Here is a 25,994-nt window from a genome sequence, read left to right as displayed (position 1 = left end):
ACAAGTTTTACATTTATAAACGTTTCTTTTTTTCGAGTTGTTTAGTAAAAATTACAACTAAAAATAAAACTATATATGTATTGTGTGTGTTGTGTTTTTATGCCTGTTGAAAGTTTTCAATTATTTTTATTTTTTCTCTCGGCTTTCATATATATTTATATTCTCTTGACTTGGCTTACGAGTTAAATACATACAAACATGTACATTGTGGTGTATATATATATAAATATATTTTATATATTTGTTTAGTTTCTGGTTTTCTTGTAGTTGCAGTTTGTAGTGTGGATAACATTGGATTTTGTTTGCATTATTAGACCTTAAAATCGTACGTAAACATTAAATTATTTATTATGTATTAATTAATATATTTTTATCTTCAAACTCGACGTATTCCAAGTTTGAAGCGGCTCATATGTATGGGTTTTTTGGGGTTTTTTTGTGGGAAAAAGCTTTGTTGCTATTTAGACCGCCGTCTCGTCACCATCCTCCTCCTCCTCGGCCATCTCCTGATCCCGATGCTGCTGCTGCACTACCTCAACCACGGAAACCGCCTCCGCCGTTGTCGTTGTCGATGTGGATGAACTGGTGGTGCTGGCCGGCGACATATTATCCGGATTAACGGCCAGGGAGATTGGCGGCGGTGATGTGGCCACGGCTGCTGCCACCAGCATCTCTTGACTTGGCGGCAGCACAAAACTCTTCCCGCCCAGCTGATCTCATTTAAGACCCGTGTCCGAGGACGGTGTCCAGCGATCGAACTCGATTCCCGAGTCGGGCGACACACCCGTAGCCTTGGCCAAGTGGGCGGCCATAAAGCCACCGGTTTGCATGCATTTGCAGTCCTGCGCAATGCAATTGCAAGAGAACTTGGAGCCGCGGCCGCAGCGCGAAGCCACCACACTGGGATTCGCGGTGAGCACATTCGAAACGGAGCAAGCAGGTGATGATGACGAACCCAGGCCCATGCCCAGGCCCAGGCCCTGGCCAACGACACTGGTGCTCATCAGCACACCGGACTCGTCCATTGCCTGTCCATCGCCGGGACTCAATCGCAGTTGGCTCTCGAAGGACTGCAGCTGCTGCATAAAATGGAAGTTGGGCGATACATCCGGTTTCCGGTCGCGAACCATCATGAAGGCGTCGTTGAGACTCAGTCCCCGGGTGTGCATCAAGTAGGCGAGCGTCACGGTTACCGAGCGCGACACCCCGGCCAGGCAGTGGACCAGCACCGCCGAGTTCGCGGACCGCGCTTCCTCTGTGAATTTTGGAATAGAAAAAGGTATAACGTTAGAGATTTTATCTGATAAAATGACATTATGTTATGATGTCATAGAGCTAATGCATCATATTCTGTCACTCGAGAGAGTCATCACAGAAAAACAATACAACAGTAATGTTTATTATGGTTGCAAAGTCAGAACCCCTATTAAAGATATGAAAGCTTTGTATTTTTAAATAACAATTAAATAAATTTAAAAAATAAATTTTTAAATTAATTTATAAATACATTTTTAAATAAAATAAAATATAAAAATAATTTGATTTCTAAGTTCGCTAGAGAGAAATATTTGAAATCAATTGAAAGGGTGTCGAAAAGTATGCAATAAAATAATAATAGAAGGAGAAGGCCGATATAAAATATCGACCAAAATATATCGAAATTTTAAATATTTTAAAATCTTGAATTTATCGTTAAAATCGCGATATTATCGAAAATATATTTAAAAAATTGTATTTAATGTATTTGTATTATTTTTATATATTGGTCTGATTTATTAAAAAAAGAAATTATTGACTTATCGCGCATATCGGACTAAATATCGATACAATATCGATAAATATATGTTCTTTGCCGAACCTAATCCAAACTCATTGAAAAATTGACGATATTTGTAAAGAATTAAATATTTTGGCAAACTTTTGGTCAAAATTTTCATTTAAATCTATTCGAAACCTATTTTTGTAGCAACCCTGTAAAGGTTTTACCAAATTCAAACTCCACTTACCTATAAACTGTATGGCATCTGGGAAATGCATGGCCAAATCCTGTGAATAATGATCGGTAATTGGAATTTGCAGATACTTGATAATGCCCAATTTCTCGAACTCATTTGGCAAATCCGGTGTCACATTCAGCACGTACTAGAAAAAGCATGAAAACCGAAATTTGTTAATATTTATTTATTTAAAGAGAGATTTTCTTGACTCACCTTAATGTTGTACCTTTGCAATGCATTCGAGTCGCAGCTGTGCGAGGCATTTCCCAGGAACAAAAGTCCTGGAATTATCTCCACGGGCGCCTCATTGAAATTGTGGTGATGATGGTGATGATGATGATGGTGCCCGGTGCTCTCACAGTCCGATGATTCGGCCGAACTGCTGCACGCGGAATCGGAATGCGGTGTGGAAATGCGTAGGGATCTGTAGGATGGAAAACAGGATTATATAAATATTTGCAAAGGCATTTCAGTAGGTATACAAATAACTTACCTAAGACCCATTAACTGATCGGTCTGTACATTGCGACTAGATTCCATTTCTTTGTTGTGCGCCTGGCTATCATCCTCGCACCATTCCGGAAACGCTTGGCGAAAACTGGAGAAGCCATCTGAAAGATATGCAAAGAGAGAGTGGTGGAAACTTTAGAATGCTTTTTGAACTATGCGCATAGCTACACTTTTGGACGACGCTCTGTGTGTCATTTGAGGAGAGGCAGCCTCTGGAATTTGACGTTCGTTATGCTCGGCCAAGTGTAGCCCTTTTTGCTTTTGGGTCTTTCGCGTCGCGTCTTTGGTAACACGACATGGCTATGCCGCTACTGCCTGCTATTAGCCCAAACCCCAACCAAGTATGCGTGAAAATTCTTGCTAGCGAATCTCATTCATAAAAAAAAGGGTTCAAGAGGAAGTGGAGTGCAGAGTGAGATCTTCTTTTCTTCAATTGGAAACGGAAGTGCGACTTGGCGTATCAACGGAAATGCTGTTTCTATATTTATAAGCTTGAGAATGGTATGGAAATTGTCATCAAAAAAACGCAAACAGTAAACTGCTATTGCTGCTGCTGCTCATCAGCATAACGCAAAACGGAAGCTTACAATTTTCTACTTGAAGCACAATAAATTCCCAACAAAACAAATAAAAAACAAAGAGCATAAAGCAAATTGAAATAAAGCAGAAAAGTTCAGTGTTATCAACAAAACTTATTGACCAGCCGGCCGGCCAACGGGTGGTATACGCACTAAACTCCTTCACTCTCAATCTCTGTGCACTTCCAGCTGAACTTTATAAATAAACCAAGATACGGCCAAGGGATTGAGAAGGGGTCTTTGCTATTTTTGCAACCACTGACGGAGGAAAAAGCAGCCATGGCCATGGATATCAATCCGCACAGAGTATGACATGGCAAACTGCATTTGATAGCAATTTCCTCCTCAAACAAACTCAGTTCGACTTTGAGCTCCATCGAATGGTTCGGAAAAAGAATGGAATAAAAAAAAAAATGAAATGAAATATGTACATAGATGCAAATAAACTTTGGTTAGGGTGGCAAAACACATACAAACAAACGTAACTCGGAAACGCGCTAGCTAAGCTCTTTTAATGGAAAATGTTTTTGTCAGGGAGAAAATAATTTAAGCAAGGTTATTTCACGGTTTTTGCAAAATATCAGTTTCAGGTTTTAAATGAAGAATGTCACATTATTTCTATATATTATGGGTTATGAGATAATATAGTAAATTTATTTATTTTTTTACATTTTCAAATCGATAAATCATTTCTCTATGAATTTCAGCAAAAAATATAAATGATACCCTTTCGATAGCACATTTAAAATCGATACTTATGGCATATTCATTGGTGCGATAATAAAATAACTTAATTAATCGTTTACATTTTAAAATCGATTTACCTTTTCGATAATAGATTTTTTATTGCTTATTTTTTTGGGTGTCATAATAAATGTATTTTGTTAATCGTTTACATTTTAAAATAGATTAATTATTTTTTTTTATAACTTCAACGAAAACGATAATATATTGAGCTATAAAATTGCTATTGATACATTAATTATTTATAGTTTTTTAAGTTTAAAAAAATGTTTCAAAAGAATTATGAAGTTAACTCACACTTAGCTTTAACTATTTATCTGTTATTGAGTGTCTAAAAAATATAACATAAAATATATAATGAAATAACTATACAGATTTACTAAAACTGCAACTTTTTTACTTGATGACTCTTTAGAAATAAATAGAATATTTTCCTCAAAATTAACTATCCAAAATCCAACAAATCTCTAAATCTCTCTCCCATTTAAAATGCTTAACCTCCTCCTACAAGCTTTTAGATACAATTCAGAGCCCTCTTTTCTACAGGTAACTTTCCCTACTATAAACTCAAGCCATCATATAGTTATTCACAATTTGTATCTGCCCATATGGCCATATCGTTTTGTATTCCCCCACCTAATCACACAAATATACCTGTGCTAGTGTGCGAGTATCTATATCTTTATAGTTTTTTTTTCGTTTATTTTTTTTTATACTTTTTTGTCACGTTCTGTGTCACACTTGTGAGTGCTTTTGTGTTTAGATTGTTTCATTGATGAGTTCACACAAAACAAAGACGAAAAACAAAAACAAAAACCACAAAAGCAATCGTGAATAACAGTGGAAACGACCTTCAAAACGTTGAAAATGTAAACTTGAAAAAAAGCGCGTCAACAAATTGCTGTTGAAACTGAACAAAGCGTAAACTAAATACGAGCAAGCAATAAAAACAAAAAATACGGTTCAGTTTGAGTGTATTTTCATATTTATTAGAAAACCGGATTTTGGCAACATCCAAACACCCACAACCACACCTGGGGAGGAATATAAACCACTGAGCCACAGCCACCAAAACCCACTAAAAAATCCACTCAACCAAGTCGCCCCCACAATGCCACAAATTTGTTGCTAATATTTTGTATTAATTATTTATAAAAAAAATGAACATCAAAAGTTGGGGAGTTGAACTTTCGAACGATTTGTTTCGCTCATTCATGGGTTTTTGGGAATAAATAATTTGTTATTTTAGGTTACTTTACCCCCATTAATCTCGCCCCCATATTATTATTATTAATTATGTAGTTTTATTTAGCTTTATAATCTTTTAATTCAATCATCACAGCTTGTAATTCCTTTTATTTGTTGATCATCAAACAGCTCAAGTGTTTTAGAGTTGTACTTTTTTTTTAGAACAAATTATTTTGCTCATTCATTGTTATTTTTTTATTTGTTTGCTTTTAATTATAGTATACATAACGCTGTTTTTTTCTACTTTTTTTCTGCTTATCTGGCACTCGCTGGTTTTTTGTTTATCTGCGTGTGTAAATATAAAAAATAACAGCGACCGTAAAAAAAAAAGAAGACAAAACGTGAGTTAAATATCTCTTAGCTAGGTCTCCACCAGGTTTGCCGCAGAGATACGGCGAACGCACACCCACAATCGCAGCTCTATTCATTCACAGGTACCACTTCACGGGTGCTCGCCCCCCTTTACCCTTTTTTTTTATATACTTTTTATTTATTTATTTACTTTTTTTTTGCTCCCAACGGATATGACGTAGGCCAGTTTTCCTATGATTTTTTTCTCTCTCTATTTTGCCGCATGAAAACAGTTAGAGAAGTGTTTTTCGCGGTGAGGGGGGGTAGCCCTTATATGGTTTGACATTCTGTGGGCGTATAGTGTGTGTCTGCCGCCTTGTTTAATTCATTTGCGGTTTCAGATGACGCAGATCCCTTAAGTGGAACCAGCGCTGTGCTGTGGATGCAGAACCCGATATGCCGCCGGAGTGCCAGCGGATCGCGGGACACGTACATCGGACGTACATCCATTGATGGATTCCATGGAGACCGGCCGAAACCAAACCGGAAGTGGAACGAACGAACGAACGAGCGAACGAACACATGCATGCAGCGGAACACGACACATTGCGCCCATTTTCCAGTTTCCTCCCCCCCAAAAACATACATATATCTATTTATATGGTTTTGTTTACACTGGCGATTTCGAAAGTTTTCCAAGGAAAATTGTTTTTTAAATTTTGAAAAGAGTCTAAAAGAAACATTACACAATTTGTTAGATTTTTAACTCCTTAAAAATATTATAAAAATATTTTTAGAAGGCTTATAAGTCTCCTGAATTTAGTTTTTAATATTTTAACCTAGTTTAAATTTGTATTCTTCCTAAAATTCCCCATAATTCTATATAGTGCACATCAGTTAGCCCGAAAAATTCCCACATATTTATTTTTTTAAAGCTTAAAATGCCTTTTACTTTTTTTTCAATTCCTTTTTTGGAATTTTCAAGCTATTTGATTTTACATTTTTTGTACACATTATAGCCATGCCTTTACCAAATCCACACCAAATGCCTTTTTAATCACTCGACGCCCATAAATTCTTTAGCCGCATTCCAGGCAACCGTAGCTGCTAGAGTTTAGCAGATTGTTTGTCGTAGGGATTTGGAGTCGGAAAGGGGTGTGTTTAGAGTTTTGAAGTTAAGGAAATCGATATTACGCATACGCAATGTGCGCCGTGTTTACGGGTGCCTTTCTGGTCTGGCAAATGCATTCAGCCGGTCGTTGCACAATACCCAGATACTCTCGGATACTCGAATACCCAGATACTTGTACACTGGGCACTATAGATACATATACCTATATATATATATATGACTATATGTGTATACAAAACGCATGAGGTGTTGTATCGGAATGGGGAGTGCTGCCGCTGGGCATGAATGAATGAAAAAACCAGACCACGAGACAACGACATCGCCTGCCGCCGCCTGCAGTTCAATGCTATTTGTCAATGAGTCAGTAGTCCCTCCGCCGCCAGTTGTCTTATTTCGATTTGAGCTGGAACCGACGGGGGAACACTGAACGACGCGTCGTCGAACGAGGAAGAGTCGTAAAACACATCGACATAATGCGAGTCGCATTTGGGGCCCCCATCATATCCATTAGTCGTATGCATATAGAGCATTTAGTATCTCTCAACCATTGATGTGGGCGTGGGTGCGTGTGTTGTGTGTGAGTGTGTGTGTTGTTTCCCCAACCCAATGTGGCCCCAATTTTGTTTACATTTTTCTCTCCACCCCAAAAAAAAAGTTGTATTTTTTATGGGCCTTTCACTGAGGGAAATATTAAAGTTTTAAAATCATGAATACAATTTTAGAGATTTTTAACGTAGCTTTAACTTTGTTGTTAAAGTATTTCTTGAAATATGTTAGTAACTTTTTAAAAGGAAGTTAAAATATAAAAGGTTAATGAATTAAGTTTGTGTTATTTAATCTATTCCAAAATATTTTTTCATATAATAAAGATCTTTAAAAGTAAGTTACCTTTTTAAACCCCTTAAAAAAATATGTATAAAAAGGACAACATTTTTTCTTTTCAGGAGGGAAATTTTTTCATTTGCTTCCAGCTTGGCATAAACAAAATGCAGTAGAAAAATGTGGCGGTGGAAAAAAAACAGCCAAGAGGAAAACTTGAGGAAAATATTAATGTCTGCCACTTCCGTCTGCGTTTATTTCGAAGAAGGAAATGTGGCTTTTCCGAGCATAGCATTTTCTTTGCTGTCGCTGTGAATAATTTCTTAATCAAGTGCTCGGTGCTCGACTCCCGTTCTCTTTGGCTTGTCTCTGCTGCGCTGCCATCATAATGGCCGCATAGCGTTGACATTTTAACTACTCGTACTCGTCGTGTAAAAAGAACGGAAGTTGATTGATTACAACCTGATTGATTGATGCGATGATGATGGGGCGGACAAGAGACAGAGACACGAAAAGAGAACGAACCTGGCGAAATGTCAGACGAACACAAGATTACTTTGGGGCTATGCACTTGGCCTGTCCTTGGAACAACTCACAAATGCTCCTTGGAGGCGTTGTAGTGTAGTAAAAACGGAAATTACGGCAGTGTTTGCATATGAGAGAGAAAAACGCCTTTGCTGGCATTTAAAGGGACTCTTGAATTATTGATTGGCGATGGAAGAACAAGTTTAACAATAATTGATTTCAATCAATCAAAGATTGCTACCCACAAGATTTTTGATCGATAGATAACCATCAACATTTACTTTAAACTTTGAATGATAAATATTAGGTTTACTAAATTGCAGAATTACATACGTAAATATTTTTGTAACTAAACTTTTTGTTGGTTTATGATTAAAATTAATTTAAAATCATAGTTTACTAAAATGTTATGTTTTTAAAAAATAAAAACTAATGAATAAAAGGTTTCTAATAAATTAATAAAAATATTTATTTGTAAATATAACAACTAAACTACATAAAAATTTCCAAGTAAGAATTCAGCGCCAATGGATACTGAAATATATTTTTATTAAAAAGCTTGTCTTCAGATCTTCAACCCTTCAAGAATTTGTTTTAACTTTTTTCGATCTCGGGAAATTTTTCAGTCCCCTACAAACATGTTCTACTGTACCTGGGCATTCAACTGGCCCGGGCACTTGACGTAACTGCCGAACGGGCTACAAAAAAATGGGCTAAAAAAAAATAAAACAAAAATACCAGTAAAAAAATGTATAAAAAAACGAGAGCTCAAGTCACAGTGGCTGCTGATGTTTTTTTATTTATTTTATTTTTTTTTTTGCAACCGAGACGGTTGATGTTGCTGCCATGTTTAAGTTGTTGTTGTTGTTGCCGCTGATGTTTCAGCCGTAGGAGTCGCCCACACCGGCAACTTTTAGCCTCTGAAAATCCCCAGCCCACGGGCAGTAAATCCAAAAATGAACGTAACAACTGCAGCAAACAAAACACAACACAAAATTCTAAATAAATGCCTCGCCTACAAGAAAATATTTGGATATGTGGCAGGCAGACCTCTTAAAAAATAAAATATATTTATACTATATACACACATACATAAAGCATGCAAAGCCTGGACCAAAACGTACCCCGCATATAGCTTTTTTTATGCTACTGCACCTGATACACCATCCCGCCACCTGTGTGTGGGTGGCAAAAGTGAAAGAGTTTGCCTTTATACAAAGCCTTCTCTTTCGAGCCAAAATTGCTTTTATGAATGAACTCAGCCATAATAAGAAAAGCAAAAAAGAGATGGCAAAAATGTATAAAAAAAAAAAAGAAAAGCCGGGTGAAGCGACGTAGATAAACTAAGTGGCAACTTTGCACGCAACTATTTGCTCAACCCATAAAATATGTACATAAATATTTGCATGGAAAATGAGGCAGACCACCGATATATACATAGCTAAAGTCCACTTTTCATTCCATTTCATTCATTCATTCATGCATTCAATTAAGTTTTACGCTATTTTTTTCCTCAACTCAATTTGCTGCAATTGAGGCGGGGATACTGAGGAGAACCAGAGTGAAATAGTGAGATAGGTTATGACACGTTAAGAAATAAGATAAGATTTAGTTACTTTAGGATTAAAAATAAATTTTTAAAAAATTTTTTTGGTAAGACTTTAAGGAATTATATAATTTAAAACACGGAAAGTTACTTAGCTTTCTGACTTTGCTTTCAAAAAGCAAATTAAAAGAATAAATTGTGCTAGAAAAGCACCTCAACCTAAGGTTTATCCTATATTTTGTATTTTAATTTCCTTAGAATTTGAACTTTATACCGTAAATTGTTGTCAGTGTCGAACTACGAACAACGTGCGACATTATAATTTTTCTTTTTAGCTATTTTATGCCGTCATTGTTGCCACTTCCGCATTATTGCAAGCAACAGGAGAGAATAGAATGCTACTAGGCATGAGAGATGGAGCTTAGTCAGCGCATCAGTTGCTCACTTAATCAGTTAGTCGGTTCGTTCACTCATTCAATACGGCCTCACCGACTGAGTGGATAGTTAAATAAGCTAGTTAGTTATACTTAGTCGGCCGTTCTACATCGCTGTACAAGCTAATAATGGCTGCAAATGAGACATGTGGGAAGCTCAGAGGGGGTAACGAAAATGATTAGTGTCGAAAGCTGAATGAACCTATTTAGAGTTAATGTTCATTCGGGGAATCGTTATTAAGAAAGAGAAAAAAAATAATATTGTACTTCAAAATTCAATTGATAAACATAAATACCAAGAATACAGGAAATCAAAATTTTATAAAAATATATATTCATTTTTCTAAACTGACAAAATGTGAGAAATGCTTTTATTTATTCAGGCGTGCTCATGGTTTAAAATACTTTTGCGTTTTATTGTTTTAAATACAATTTATGTGAAATTGACATGCCTTGCCTTCGTTTAACAAGCTTTATTAAATAAATTTTTTAATTTATTTTCAATGGTTTAAGTAAGCCTTAAAATTGATGAAAATGAAAACATATTTGACCCACTTCCACACAGAGTCCTTCAGTTACTATTTACACAGTTATTCATGAATAACCTGTAATAAAAACAATGTTTACCCTAGAACTCGACTCTTCTTTAAGTACTCCCCAGATGCACATATGTATATTCCCACTTACATAATTTCCAAGTTCTGACAGACACACAAATTCAACGATTAGTCAACAATTGAACAGACTTGTAAGCCGCCTCACCTTGTGTTTCATAAATTTTGTGTGTCTGTGTGTGTGTGTTTTATTTTTTATTTTTGTTGTGGGGCCACCCACCATCTAATGACCTAGTCTAATGGATGCGAGGAGCAATTGGGGTGGTAGCTAGGGGGATTACCTTTGGCATCCATGCTCGGGTCGCTGGCAAAATGTCAAATTGCGTAAGCCAATCAATCAAAATGTAAATAAGCAAAAACCTAATTTTGGTCTAGGGCACGCCCCGAAAATTTCCCTAACCCAAAACATCTTTGCCCGCTTGCCCACCCGGCTTTGTCCCTCGGGGAGCTGTGAGCTATAAATAGCAGGAAGCCGCAGCTTTTGCAGCATTATATTACCCCAGGACACATTTTGGGTCCCGATTTGACACTCGGAAAAATGAAAATTTTTAGGTATTTAAAATTTGTGTTAGATGTGAAAAAAAGAAAAAATATTATTCCTTTTGTATTCACTTAAAAAACATTAATTATTTAATTTAAAAATCGATTATCTATCTATTATTATCCTTATTTTTGTCCAGTGCATCTCGCGACCCGGCCACAGATCCTTTTTTGCTGGCATGTGTCTGTGCGTTTGCCTTGGAGCTTCTCTGGATGCCGCATTATTAATTAATTATATTTCGCTGTATTTGCTTGAAAATGGCAACTGACGGTGAGGTGGCGGTATGGAGAGCCGAAGGAAGTTCGGCAACATTGCATAGGGAAAACACGTATTTTCGCATTGGAAAACCAACCAATCCAGGATAATTGAAGTAAGCCGAAAGAGCTTTGTAACTGTACATATACATACCATATATGTTATGTATATGTGTGTGTGGGGGGGATTGGAGTGTGTTTGGGTTTCGGGTTTTTAGGGCGAAGCTTTTTAAATGGGGTCAAGTTTAATGTGTGCAGCTTGCTTCCTGTTGCCTTTGCTTTTTGTTCTCTGATGCTGGGGCAGCGTAATTGCAGGGGGCTTAACTTTTGACTTTCTGCAATGTCAGGGAAATGCAACAAGTCGCAGATAAAACATGAAAGCAAAATCCCTCTTTTCTGTCATTTAAAATTAAAAAAAAAAAACACACAAAAAATGAAAATTGTATTTTTTCAAAAAATAATCCCCAAAAAAAAATTGATTGTATTGTTTCTGTATTGATTCTAAAAGAAACAGCTTTCCGTTTGCATAATAAAAGTTTAAAAAAATATTAATAAAAGATTAAAAAAATATGAAAAATAAAAGTCAAACGCACTTTGGGTCCAAAAGCCTGGGATGCCCAGTTTCCCGTCCTCCCCGCTGTGATGACCAAAGCGTTAGCGCCCCACTGTGCAGACAAATAACAAAAGACAGAAACAGCAGAAGCAGCAACAACAGCAAAAATAATAATAATAGCAACAGTTGTACAGTAGCATTTCATGCGACTCCAGCAACAACTACAACGTGCGTTGAATTTCATTTTGAATTGAAATGCTGAAAGCGCCCAAAGAATGGCGAGGGAGCGAGCATCAGAGAGAGTGGGTCCCAGGGATTTTATAAATATTGCATATGCACCAGATGAACGAATGAAAAAACAGTGAAGATTGGCTGATAAACAACTGATTCAAAGAAGTTAAACTAGAGAAAATATTTAGTTTAAAAACTATTTGCATATTATCAGGGTTGCCATAGAAAACATAATAAAAATTGACTTAAATTTAAAAGTTCCTTTTATACGACTTCCACTGTACCTCCAATTGGATGCTCATAAAATGGAAAGACTTTACTGAGGGCAGTCAGGAAATTTTAATTTGGCAAATAACAAACTAAATTCATAAGCTACTAACGTTACACAAAGGACCAAGGACATTTTGTGGCTGCAGCTTCCCAATAGGAAATGGCCACCAAAGAAGAGGAAAAAGAGGAGTAGTTTATATCGCCTCCTCCTCCACTCGATTCAACCTCCAATTCCAATTCCAACTCGTTGACACAGCCCCGGCGGCCACAAGAAGTCCAATAAGAGGAGAAACGAAGAAGAACCAACTGTCAAGGGGAGCGAAATGCTATTGCAGTTAAAGGAGAGTGAGAGAGTGTGGGAGAAGAAGATAGCAGAAACATATTCTGATGTGAGAGTGAGAGGAACCAGGAACAGTCAACAAGATACAAAACGGTTATTCCTACAACGACTAATTTACGCTCTACATAATATTTGTAACTCAATAAATAGCTTTAAAATTATTCTCCAGTTTTAGAATCCAATAAATTTTCATTAAGTCTTATTATCCAGTTTTATTATCGAGCTGGCAGCCTTGCAAACCTTGTATTAAAACTATAATGTTTAATTGAAGAGTATAAGGAAGTCAAGAGAGCATATTTATGGCCACCCCCACCCTTTTTCACTTGGTCCAGTGCATAAGCACAGACACGAACCACACATAAAAAAGAATCCGGCAACAACAATTGCCCGCTTCTTCTGCAGCCTCTTCTTGTTCTTCTTCGTCTTACTGGCTGGCTCTTTTTGTCCACCCTTCCTTGATTCTTCGGGCTGCCGTTTTGTGGCTCGTTCTCTGCTTCTCTTCGTTCTCTGCTCCTCCTTCCCGTTTTGGAATCTGTTGCTAATTTGCACTTTGATGAAATGCGTTCATGATGCTGTTGCTGCCGCCGCTGCTTCTTCTTTTTTCTCCTACTCTTCTACATCTCCTTCTCCTTGTTTGCTCATTCCTACTCGTTTTTTGTTGTGGCGGCTGCTATTACTGTAGATTTATGCATGCAAGCGCATCGACTACAACTTTTAGCTCCATTTCATTTTGATGGCCTCCTGCTTCCTCCTCAGCCTACACCTCCTCCTGCTTCTTTTTTTAGCTCTTCCTTTTTGCGCGACAGACAAAACGATTGGTTGGTGTTGTTGTTAGTATTTCTGTTGTTGCCGCTGCTGCTGTTTGCTAATTCCAAGAATACAACAATTTACGCGTCGTCCCCCGCTAAGAAAAAAAAATGAATGAAGGAAGCGCGTCTCCGTTCTCTATCTCTCCATCTCTTTTCCACTCCTCCGCCTTCTTATAAATTCTTTCACATTTGCAATGCGCCGTTGATTTTCTGTTTCTTATTCCACATGTGCTGAAGTGTGTGCGTGTTTATGTTATATGCGCCCTGGAAACTTCCGTTGAACGTTGAGGTATGCAAGCCGCAAAATGAGAGTGGGAACAAGGGAGGGAGTGGGAGAAAGGAAAGAGACACGCCCGCACAAAATTTGACCGGAAATCTTTGTTGTTGCATGTACTTTGTTATTGTTGTTCGTTCAGCTACTGTCAACAATGGAATGTTGCCAATACAGTCGTACCTCAGTAAGTCCGAAAGGGAGTTGAAAGGAACAGAAAGATTGGCATGATATTCCAGTTTTTTTTAAGTATGTATTTATTGCATTCACCACAAATATTATTTTTAAATGTAACAGTTCATGTTAATTTTAAGTATTGCCCTTAATAGTAAATTCTACTCCCGGGAATGAAAATATTGTATTTGCACAGCCTCCGAGAGTTTGGTTGTGGGCATCACTTTTCGACCGCTGTAACGCTAGTTAAGTTATCCATTTTCAACGCCTGCTTAATTACAATTACGGCCCACGCACACTTTGACCCAAATCTACTACTACTACTGGCCACAAAAACAGCAACAAAGACACATTTGAAAACTTTTGGCCGTAGGCCGAAAGTCACTCTCCACTCCACTACTCTCCTTGCTATCGCCTTCTCCCTCGCACTAACTGTTGTCCAACGCCCTGTTTGTCAAATGTTGTTGCTGTCCCCCCTCCATTTTAGCTCTCTGTTTTGTCCCCCATCTTGCCTCTCGTTCGTTCCCGCGAACTGTGATTACTTTATAAGATGCTGACGCCAACTCCAATTGGAAAGATGTCCGACTGTCTTTCGGTTCACTTTGCATGTGGGCATGCGACAAAAACAACAACAAGCAACAAAGTATTTTCGGAGGGTACAGTGGAACAGGTGCAATGATATATGTACAATTAATAATTGAAAAGCCGAAAAAAGTAATAGCACTTCTTAGGTTTCTTAGGGTTTTTAACTAATTTACCAAAAATTTAGAAAGTCCATCGATTTATTTAATTAAATTTATGCTATATCAATTTTATTATTACTCAGATCCGGAACTAAAGATCCACTGTAAATACAAATTTGGCCCAACGGCTTTTTTTTGCACGTAGGTGGGCAACCGAGCCAACTGTCTCAGCCTCTCAGTTATTTTACTGTTTTTTTTTTGTTGCTGTTTTTTTTTCGGTGAAGGCAGACCAGTTGCCAGAGTTGCCTCAATGGAAAAGATGAGAAGTAGGCTGTGCCAGAGGGGGAGGGAAGGAAAAATCAGAGGGGCGTGGCTGGAGGGGATGGTGACGGGTGGAAGCCACCGTCTTTGTGATGAATTATCATGAAATCGTAATGAGAGACGGTCCATTGGTTGGCCTTGGGAATGTGCCACGTGTTTTTTTTTTATCACAGTGAAACGTTGATAGGCTGAACTTGTTAAAAAAGAAAAAAAAACTATAACTACGTTGCATCAAATATCAAAGTTTAAATGTTATATTTAAAATTTTATTTAAAATATTTATTTTTTATGTTTAATCTAAACGCAAACAACTTGTTGCACTTTTCGTAATTCTCCTGTGTTTTGTGAATATTTTTCGGAATTGGTAAAGTGAAAATGCAGTGGAAACCATTTGAGTAAATTGCTGCTGGGGCCCAACAATATCAAAGCCAACTCCACTCTACAAGTCCCAGGCCAAAAACTGTGGTTAAAACCACTAAAAACTAGACATGAGAAAAATAAAACAAGCAACAACAAAAACCAATTCGTTAAAAACAGCAAATGAGGCAAACCACTCTCCGATTGGGAGAGCCAGTTGGAGAAAAGCCAGTTGGGAAAAGCCGCCAGTGGAAATGCAGGCGATGCGACGCGAAGCTGTTTTTTATGGCGCATGCGCAGCAGCTCGAGTTCAATCTCTATAAAAGGGTCGGGATGCCAACAGAGCGGAGCTTTGTATCCGCCAAAGCCATAAAAAACACACACGAAATAAAACAGAAACAGAAGACGGAAAAATATATAAAAGCAGACAAGTTCCCGACGCTCTCATCGCGCATTTCTGATCTTTCCAATCAGATCCCATCTCCCGCTCCCGCTCTCCGAGACTGAGAGAAAAGAGAACACAGCGGCGGCGGTTCGAAACTCAGCTAGATCTAATTGAATTAAATTCTGTCAACGGAAATGCTTAGTTTACGATACATAAGCTGCACTTTGGAAGCGATGAACCCATGTACAAATGTACATATTTATGTACATGTATTATATATCCCCATGTATAGCTGTGGTCAAAACAATAGTTATTAAGAGGCTTGGTTGCCGCTATAAATTCACACTTTGAGGTTGGTTAGTAGGTAGTATCTGCCTAGAATCGACCGAATATCTTTTATTTATTTATTAACTTCAATAGACAATTAATATCATTTCCCCAAAGATAATATTTCTGCTATTATTTTGGCATAAACTGTACAAGTGTGTGCAGTTTGGCGGTGTTCTATCCTATATAGTTGGTGTGCCCCAGTTGGCCTCATCTTAATTGTTTTAATTCCGAGAAATGCATACAAAGTGGCATTTAATTAAAATGAATTTTACATCGGCGGCAGCGGCCAGCAGAAGCTGCTGCACTTGAAGCTGAATCCCCGTATCTGAAAGTCAAAAGGCTGTCCGCCGCAATGCATAATGCATTTTTTTTCCACATGCCGCCGCGCCCGAGGGACTTGATAAAGTTTTCATCGTCGTCCTGTGACTGAGCTGGAGTCGGAAAAAATAGACAACAACTACGAGTGGCTGACAAAGACCGCATAATTGCCCGTACTTGATTGAATTTCAAGGTTAATTAGCAGGCAAAGTGGGGGAAAAAACTAGGGATGGTGATGGTGAAGGATTGGTAAACAGTTCTTGGCCAACTTTGCTCTGGCGGAAGCTTAAGATGATTACCGACGGTTGGCCAGAACGCAAAAAGGGATTAGACAGAGATGGCACACAAAGACCCGTGTCCTGGTTGCAGAATATGGAGGGATACTTGGGGGCTTCCAGAAACTAATTACCAATCATTACTCAATGATTGCAGGTCAAGTTCTATGAACTTAAACTTAAAGATGAGGCTGAAAAGGGTGGGAAACTAAGTAAACGAAGTCTTATATCAGGCTTATTAAGTCCATAATTATTTTTAAAAAATGTAAAAAGCAATCATATTCCTAAAAAAAAATTATAGGGAATAAAATAAATAATTTATGAGAGTATTTCTTTATTTTTTCTTTTAAATCAATATTTAAAAATATCATAACTAAGCCAAAAATGTTTTAAATTTAATTTGGAAAGCTGTTCTGTGCTAGTTTTTAACAGCTTAACAAGTCAGTATATTAAATTTTAAAATTTTGAACCTTAAATTTTTTTTGAATTTTTGAGAATTTTAACGATGTAACCCCTTATAAAATTTTGAAAAATTACAAAATTTTTTTTCCGCCCAAAAATGGCTATATAGATTCCCCTGTTGATGTTAATCAAGAATATATATGCTTTATAGGGTCGGAAATGACTTTTTCACTGCTTTGCAAGCTTCTGATTGAAATTATAATACCCTGCAAGGGTATAAAGATCATCAGGCCTGCTCCGGTAATCGTAAAATTTTTTCGATTTCGTTTTGGGCGAAAACGAACCGTTTTCGTTTTTAGCTGCTCCGGTTTTCGGCAAATTTCTGCTATCGGATGTTTCGTTTTCTCATCGTTTCTCACTGCTCAATCAGCTAACTTGTGCTTTTGGTAATAAGCAAACAACGTAAAGTACTGCCTATTATATTTACAATTGCCCTTTTTCTAAGCCAGAAAAAGGCAAAAAATGGTAGATTTAAGCAAATCTAGGCACCTAAGATGCTGCCACACTTTTCACAGTTTTAATTCCGGTGGTCTCAAATAATTATTTAGTTAATTTGGACCATTTAAGTAATCACATTAAATAGCATTAATTATAAACAACCATTTTGGCGGTCCTTTAAAGTTATTAATGTATTCATTTATATTTTATAAGTATTTTTAACTGGCTGTTTCGTTCCACCAACAATATGGCAACCTTGGCGATAACTTTTTGCGGTGAACCTATCGACCTATCGCCAAAACGAGAAAACTGGTTGAACACGGCAAAAATTTTGTTGTCAAATTTGAGGTGGGGTCAGAAATAAATTTTTTACAAAATAACTACCTGCCAGAATGATCTTATGGTGGTGTGGAATAAACATCAATAGACCACTGAGTAAACTATTTTTTTCCTTTTGTAAATAAGTTCTGATTTCATATAAAAAAAGCCATTTACTTTTCATTCCGGCCAGAAAAAGGTGCCCGTTTTTCAAATCGAAAAAATCTTTCGATTTCGATTACCGGAGCACCAATTTCTCGTTTTCAAAAACGAAAACGAAAAATTCTTGCCGTTTTCGATTACCGGAGCAGGCCTGCATGTCTCAAAGTAGAAGATAATTTGTTGAAAAACAGCCAAGTTATAATTTTTTATTCTAAAAATTTATCGAACATTTGTATGGCATGCCAGGTCAACAAAGCAATGGCAACATAGCATGCCATGTCAACATAGCAATGGCAACATAGCATGCCATGTCAACATAGTCAATGGCCGATTTGATATGGCCATTACGATACGCCGATTCCCGAACTTGGTCAATGCACTCCGCATGTGCGTAATTAGACATGGAACCGTTGCCGATCCTCCCCTGCTTTCTAGCCAGAAATAATGATAAGCCTCGTCCAGATTCGGAACTCCCATTCCGAATTCCGTCAAGGTCAGCTACTTTCTCGAGCAAGGTAAGCAACATTTATGGCGCCAGCGATATGCGAGCCGCTGAACTTTGTGGTCGAAAAACAACGCTTTTTTTTTTGGGTGTTCCCGGTCCCTCATTTGCATCAATTTACATCTCGAGAAATTTAAATTTTAATTGTCGAATAAATCTCGCCGGTTCTTGTAGGTAATTTATTCGTATGATTCGAGGGAAAAATGAAATATGCATTCACTAAAACAAAATCAAATTGGAACCGCAAAGCCAGGTTTTGAGACGAAAACTTGTCCCATAAACTTTGACGATGTGCTGAAAACTAATTGGCGGATTAGGTTGGACAATAAAAGAAGAACCACCCAAAACGAGAGTTATATGTCCTACACGTGCTGGAGCTCCAGGTGAAGCAGTTTCCCCAAGGAAACTCGATAACCCCAGGATTATATAAATTGTAAGCCGATTATAATCCTAAATAGAAAAGAAAAATAAAGAAAATGACAAGAATTTCCTTCATCTGCGTAAAGAATGTTTCACTAGAAAGGCAAAAACCCTAAACATATTGTATATGTAACTTATAATTCTGAATAATAAAAACCTTTGTTAAATATTTCTTTAATGTGTTATAAGTTGTACTACCGTTCCCCTTTTTTCTACAATTCCAAGCGTGCCACAATTCCGTTTAAATTGCAATCCAAACTTCCTGTGACATTTGCAGTCGAAGCATATCTTATAGATATTTTCCCCCCAAAAGAAACATAAAGATATAGATACAGATACAGAGTTTAAAGTACGTCACAGCTGCTTTCCATGCATTTCCATGCCATTTATATACAAATAAACCCAACCCAAACAAAATGATAAGATAAACCGGAATTTTGGATTTCAGCAAAGTTGTGAAATCGATTTGATCGAGATTGGAAAATGCCACAGGAAGTTTATTGCAACGTAAATACATTTTCGTGAGTCATTTTTGGCAATTAACAATTATGGAAATGCACTAAAAATTTAATGATTCATGTACCACTTTGAAAAACATTGAAGTAAAGTCGGAATAATTATAGAAATTATATTCGCCTAAATTCCGAAAATGCGTTTTATTGAGTTCTTGCAAAATAAATGCCATAAAAGTCGGGTGGTTGATCCGAAATTTTTCCATTCAAAATGTTTTCACTTGAGGTCGAGGAATTCATTTACCATTTTGAGATCATTAAGGAAAATCGTTGGACAAAGCCGGGCCCTTCAACAACAAGAACAACAATGAAATCCTTTAAAAGGTGACACTGGATTTTCACGCTTCCTTTACCTCCCCACCTTCGCTCATTTTCATTTTTATTCCCATTCCGTTTTGTTCTTCTGGCAAATGTCAAGAGGTTCCCAATTTTTATGGGTGTTTCCCTGGTATTGCCGGTCGTAAAATTTTTGTCCGGGACCAATTCTCCTAATTACCTGGAGCGGTGCACAGGTAGATATCACAGGATGCGCCGCTAATGCTGCTGTATCTATGGGTTCAATTGCTTGACGTCATAGATGGGAAGCAGGCACCTTATGTTATGTTAATTTTTTTTTAGCTTTCAAGTTGTATTTTTCTTTCAAAACAAAATCGGTAAACAAAGAAAAAAGTTTAAAAAAAAAAAAAAAAACCGAGGGAGGATGAGGTTGAAAAGCCGGTCCATTTATTGACGTTCTATTGTCAATTTGCGATATTAGCACAGCAAAAAAAAAAAAAGAAGAAATAAAATAAACTTTGAATGGAGAAGCGAAGAACGTGCGTACGATGGATCTGAAAAGCTTTTTAGGGGGGTAAAAAAGCAACAACAACAAGGACAATATGTGGATACAAAATCACATTTCTGGGTTGGCTTGTAAGCGAACGGAAATTGAAGTGATAAAAATAAAAATGAAGCCACAGTCAGTCAAGTCAGATAATTATGTATAAATATATAGAAGCATATATGTATGTATATACAGGCAATATGTACATAAATAAGCAAACAAGCATAAGAATACATATATGTATGTATATACAAACTTATGCGTATTGTATATGGCAATTTATGTGGCTTTGAGTCATGGGAGTCGCGGCTCTGAAAAGCAATTGTGTGACATTTTAGTGAATGACACAAATCTATGGGAACGGAGGAAATATGTATGGTTAACAATAGTGGGAAGACAGACCTCAAAGAGCTTCGACAGAACTGATGTTTATTTATGACTTCCTTAATCTCCCCCGAAACGTGTTTTGTAAAATGACCCAAAATGATGTTTGGAAACACACAAAATAATGTGTATTTAAATCGCTTTTTAATTGGTATCGGTGGCATTGAGTTTATAAATAAAATTCACATTCGAAAAGGAATTCAAGGAATATGGCAAATATATATATATTTGCCGATATGGTTGGTTAAACACATCGTGCTATATTGAGTATTAATTGTAAGCAGTTGTGATAAAAAAAAAAAAAAACATGGATAACAAAGGAATGCGGTATTTAAGAGAAACTAATACTGAAAATATATATTTATTTAATAAAATTTCAGGGGAATTTCCTTAAATATGGCTTATCTTTTTAATGTTGAATTTTTAAAAACGATTAATATTAATTCCTTAGAATAAATATTTCCATCAATCAAAATCCCAGTAAATCGTGTCAAACAAAAACAAGTTCAGCAGGGTGAAATCTATTCAAAGCCCCCAGACGCCATTAGTCTATTATAGAATATCAACAAGAAAGGAAGCTAACTTCGGCACGCCGAAGTTTGTATACCCTTGCAGATTGGTTTTCATATTTATATTATAAATTATAATGCCGAAAACAGACACTAAACGGAGTTTCATAACATTTTACCTATACTTATTATGTTTACAGTTTGACAGTTACAGTTTACATTCCCAGCTTTTCATTTTCTCTACATCTACGGATCACTTCTATGGCAGCTATATCATATAGTTCTCCGATTTTCATAATATCGTTACCAAAATTCTGAAATAATACTAAATGCTCATGTCTCAAAGTAGATGAAAATACGTTGAAAAACAACGAAGTTATAATTTTTTCTATCGTTTTCCCTATCGTTCCTATGGCAGCTATAAGATATAGTAGTCCGATTTTCATTAAATTTATACCAAAATTTTGAAATAATACCAGAAGCTCATGTTTCAAATAAGATGAAAATACGTTGAAAAACAACGAAGTTATAATTTTTTCTTTTACTTTCCCTATCGTTCCTATGGCAGCTATAAGATATAGTAGTCCGATTTTTATAAAATTTTTACCAAAATTCAGAAATAATATATAATGGCCAAATCTAAAAAATTGTGCAAAAATGTTGAAAATGAGCCAAGTTATAATTTTTTTTCTAAAAATTTATCGAACATTTGTATGGCAGCTATATGATATAGTCGTCCGATCCGGCCCGTTCCGACATATATAGCAGTGAGAGTATATAGAAGACTATATGTAAAGTTTCATTCAGATAGCTTTAAAACTGAGGGACTAGTTTGCGTAGAAACGGACAGACGGACAGACGGACGGACAGACGGACAGACGGACAGACGGACAGACGGACATGGCTAGATCGACTCGGCTGTTGATGCTGATCAAGAATATATATACTTTAGAGGGTCGGAAACGTCTCCTTCACTGCGTTGCAAACTTCTGACTGAAATTATAATACCCTGCAAGGGTATAAAAAGAGATCTAGAGGTTTACGCCGATGGTTAAAGGCATCGGCGGCGGCGTAGAGGTCAAAATGACTCGGCGGCGGCGGCGTAGTAGTCAGAAAGAACCGGCGGCGGCGGCGCGTCAAATAAGGCAAAAAGGCCATTTTAATGAGTTATTTATTTTTTTTTAAGTTTTATAAAGAACAATGACACTGAAGGCCGCGCTGAAGCTGCGCCGATGCCGCACCAGCGGCGCGCCGCGGCGCGCCGTTATTTTCATAATTTGGCGGCGGCGCGTCAAATAAGGCAAAAATCGGCGGCGGCGGCGGCGTGGCGCGGCGGCGTATATGTCTAAAGAGATCAGACAGGCTATATATAAATCGAATGTGGCGCTTGCGTTATCAGGCACTACGGATTACATCTTTCATAGCTAATCTTTTTCTTTTTTGCATTTCTCCTTTTAGCCCCACCGGCAGACAACACACGGTTCCGCAAAAAAAAAAAAATATAACAGAAATAAAAGGAAAGAAATAATAACAAAATAAATCGACGCAAATGTTTATTTATGGCCTAGCAGTGCTTTTGCTTGTATTAAAAATATTCTTTCGAATCTGTTTTGTTTTGGTTTCTCGCGTTTCTAAAAATGCCGCAAACAACATTGGGAAGTATAAATAAATTATGATTTTGTTAGGCCTAGAGGAATGGAATGTGCGGTGCTGATTTATGGCCGGTGATGGCGCGAGTATCAGGTATTTTCAGAAAGTGATATGCCAGCTACCCAAAGGTGTAACAAAATGCTTAATATATTTATCCGTACAGGTACGAGATTGCAGGGTTAGAAAATTCCATTTCAGTTTATTTAAAAGTTAGGGAATTCCAAGTGTTTTCCAAAGAATTTGAGTTTAAATAATTAAAAAATTTTAAGCAAGAGTCAAGGTTTTTAAGAAAAGTATTCTAAAATAATGAAATGATTTTTGGAATAAATGGTAATGAATTTAATTGAATTTATATAAATTCGCCCAAGTTGGATTACGTTTTTAATTAACTCCCAATTTCCTAATGGTTCACAAAAGAGAGGTTCCGGGAGGTTCCCTCCTATTCCCTTCCATTTCAGTTTATTTAAAAGTTAGGGAATTCCAAGTGTTTTCCAAAGAATTTGAGTTTAAATAATTAAAAAATTTTAAGCAAGAGTCAAGGTTTTTAAGAAAAGTATTCTAAAATAATGAAATGATTTTTGGAATAAATGGTAATGAATTTAATTGAATTTATATAAATTCGCCCAAGTTGGATTACGTTTTTAATTAACTCCCAATTTCCTAATGGTTCACAAAAGAGAGGTTCCGGGAGGTTCCCTCCTAACTTCTCTCCAAAAACATATAGAAAAGCATAAAATTCTGTATCTTGGCGATGACTCACCTTGTAGGGCAACCACTCGGCAGCCGTCCTGCTTGAGCCGACGATGCAAAATGCTGATGATGGAGTCCATGGCCACCGCGAAGGCTCCTGCGCCTGCGATTTCCGGATTCTGGCCCGACACACCCTCGCCGTTGTACAGGATGAAGAGGCAGAGCTTGTAGCCCGTCTGGATGCGCTCCTTCAGCTCCGGCGACTTGATCGTTGAGGCCAGATCGATCTTTCCGTTGGCCAAGCGGCGCAGGACGATGCTGGGAATGCACAAGTTGACGGCGCCACGAATATGCGACTCGCTGTACTCGTGGGAACCGCGGCAGTCAAGCAGGATCAGATCCTTGGCGTCCAGGGAACGCAGTTGCGACTGGAGCCACTCCTTGTTACAGCTTTCCTGCTCCGTTTCCGGCATTGTGAGGAGAGATTTTCCGGTTCTTACGGGTGGAAAAAATCTCTTGAATATTGCAATATTTCGGAGTCCAACTTTTTTTCGTTTTCTTCCTTTCTCTTCTTCAAATTTTCAATTTGTTTTTTGTTTTTGTTTTGGGTTACAACAAAGTTTACATCATCTTTCTTCTTCTGCTTCTCGCTTCTTCTTCTTCTCTTCGGTTGCTTTTGCTGCTCCGCAACCGTGTGTGTGTGCGTTGGTATTTGTGTTTGTTGCTGCACACACATACACTTTCATGCGCGCACGAAAAAATCTTTGAAATCAAAACGAAATTTCTTGTTTTTCCTTTCCAACCGATGGAAACTGTAACTGGGGGCACGGGCACTGTTTTGGTTTTTCGGTTTTCCGATTTTCTCGTTTGCTGTTTTCTGTTTCTTTGCACTCCGATTTTTCGTTTTTATTTTGTTGTTTTGTATCTACCACACGCACACAAGTGCGCGCCAAATCACAACCGTGTGTATGTATGTATCGCGTTGGTGTGTGCGTCGAGTGCTTTTGTAGGTGTGTGCGAGGCGACCGCTTCACTAAAACAACAACAGCAACAACGACAACGCCGTTCTGAATCGAATCGAAAAAAACGTGGAGAGAAACCTGTCGCACAATAGATAAAACATCCGAAAATGGTTGAATGTTTCCCAAAAAACAAATGGATCAATATGGGGAGCTATAATTCCGTGGCCGTTTATCAAATGTCCATATTTTATGTTGTTGACTTTTTTATTTCTTAACGGGAAACAGCGCGAGTGATACAACCGTCGCGTACGTTGGAAAAAAAATTTTGAAACTCGTTTCTCAGCTGCTCACGGCTTATATACGGCCGATGTGTGCTGGAATTATATATATATATAAGGTGCTCTCGTCAGGTACCCTAAGATATATACAGCCATGTACTTTAAGGTACCAAAACCCGAACGCTTCGGCAGCCGACGAGACTTGTAATCGTTTTATCTCTCTCACTCTCTCATGATACAATTATGCAAGGTGGTCAGAAAAATAAGCCCCTAGTTTGGCCTGTAAAGGTGTAAGGGAAACAGGTTAAGTCGGTAAGTGTAAGTGAAACGTCAATAAAATATAGTCTTTTGGTAAATATTCAACTTTAAAGTGTATTCTAGTCTTAACCATTATTTTACCCTCCACAAGCCTTTTGTCGTTTTCCATCCATGCCCGCCTTAATTTAATCTTTAGCCAATCTTTTTTTGTGGCCGAATCGGCAAACGGTGCCCTGCCTTTATAAATAGTTGTATATTGTTGTTAATGAATAAATCCGAGCGTTAAAATAAGCCCTTAAACCCGAACGCTTGAAAGCCGACGAGACAACCTTTTGTAATTGTACCATGCTTGCTCTCGTCTTAACAGCACAATAACAAAGTGCTCTCTCCCGTTCTCCCACTCTCTCAGCCTTTCTGTTTTGGAATTTTAAAGCTGAACCGAATAATAACATTTATTTTTATTTTAATATACAGTTTTAAAAATGTTTTAAATAAATTTTAATCCTTTAGAAAAATCTTAAAACATTAAAATATTTTATAGAAATTTCGAAACAAGGATTCACACACTTGCACTCACTCACCCACACAAAGAGTTACCCGAAGAAGAGAGAGAGAGAGGCATGAGCAGAGCAGTCCAACTCTCCAAAAAGGTGAGCGAGAGCCGGAGAGCTAGTGCACAAGAAACCCCTTGGGAAATTTACTGCAATCGACGAAGAGGTGGAAAGTGGTCATAAGTTGTAAATTAATAATTCAATTTAATATAAAATGTTAAAACGTATGTACATAAGTACATAGAAACTTCACATATTTGGGATTTATGCGTATTATCTTTTATTTATTTTGATAAATTAATTTAATTAAAAAAATTTATTTTTGGTCTTTTATCATAGTAAAAAGAATAGTTTTTTTTTTCTTGTAGCATGAAATGAAAAGAATAAATAATATGTATTAATGAGGATATTTCATTAAAATCAATAATCATATTTCTAAAAATATTAGCTTATTGAAATTAACCTGAACAAACTATTATTTTGTATTATTACAAAAGTTGCCTTTGGCTTACTAAACTTAAATCT

The 25,994-nt window shown here is 37.2% G+C and overlaps 1 protein-coding gene across 1 annotated transcript; it reads right to left on the bottom strand.

Annotated features, from left to right (window-relative positions):
- Positions 1-78: 78 nt before the first annotated feature.
- Mkp3 (Mitogen-activated protein kinase phosphatase 3) lies at positions 79-24,709 on the bottom strand. Its single transcript, XM_017182180.3, has 5 exons — positions 23,491-24,709; positions 2,491-2,608; positions 2,211-2,421; positions 2,007-2,142; positions 79-1,255 (listed from the first exon to the last, which is right to left on the bottom strand). The coding sequence occupies exons 1-5, from the start codon at positions 23,891-23,893 to the stop codon at positions 717-719; spliced, it is 1,407 nt and encodes a 468-aa protein (XP_017037669.1). The 5' UTR covers positions 23,894-24,709; the 3' UTR covers positions 79-716.
- Between the last annotated feature and the right edge of the window lie 1,285 nt (positions 24,710-25,994).

This window comes from Drosophila kikkawai, chromosome 3L (genome assembly GCF_030179895.1).
Source record: "Drosophila kikkawai strain 14028-0561.14 chromosome 3L, DkikHiC1v2, whole genome shotgun sequence".
NCBI classification, from domain to species: Eukaryota; Metazoa; Arthropoda; class Insecta; order Diptera; family Drosophilidae; genus Drosophila; species Drosophila kikkawai.
This window is presented reverse-complemented; position numbering and strand designations above follow the sequence as displayed.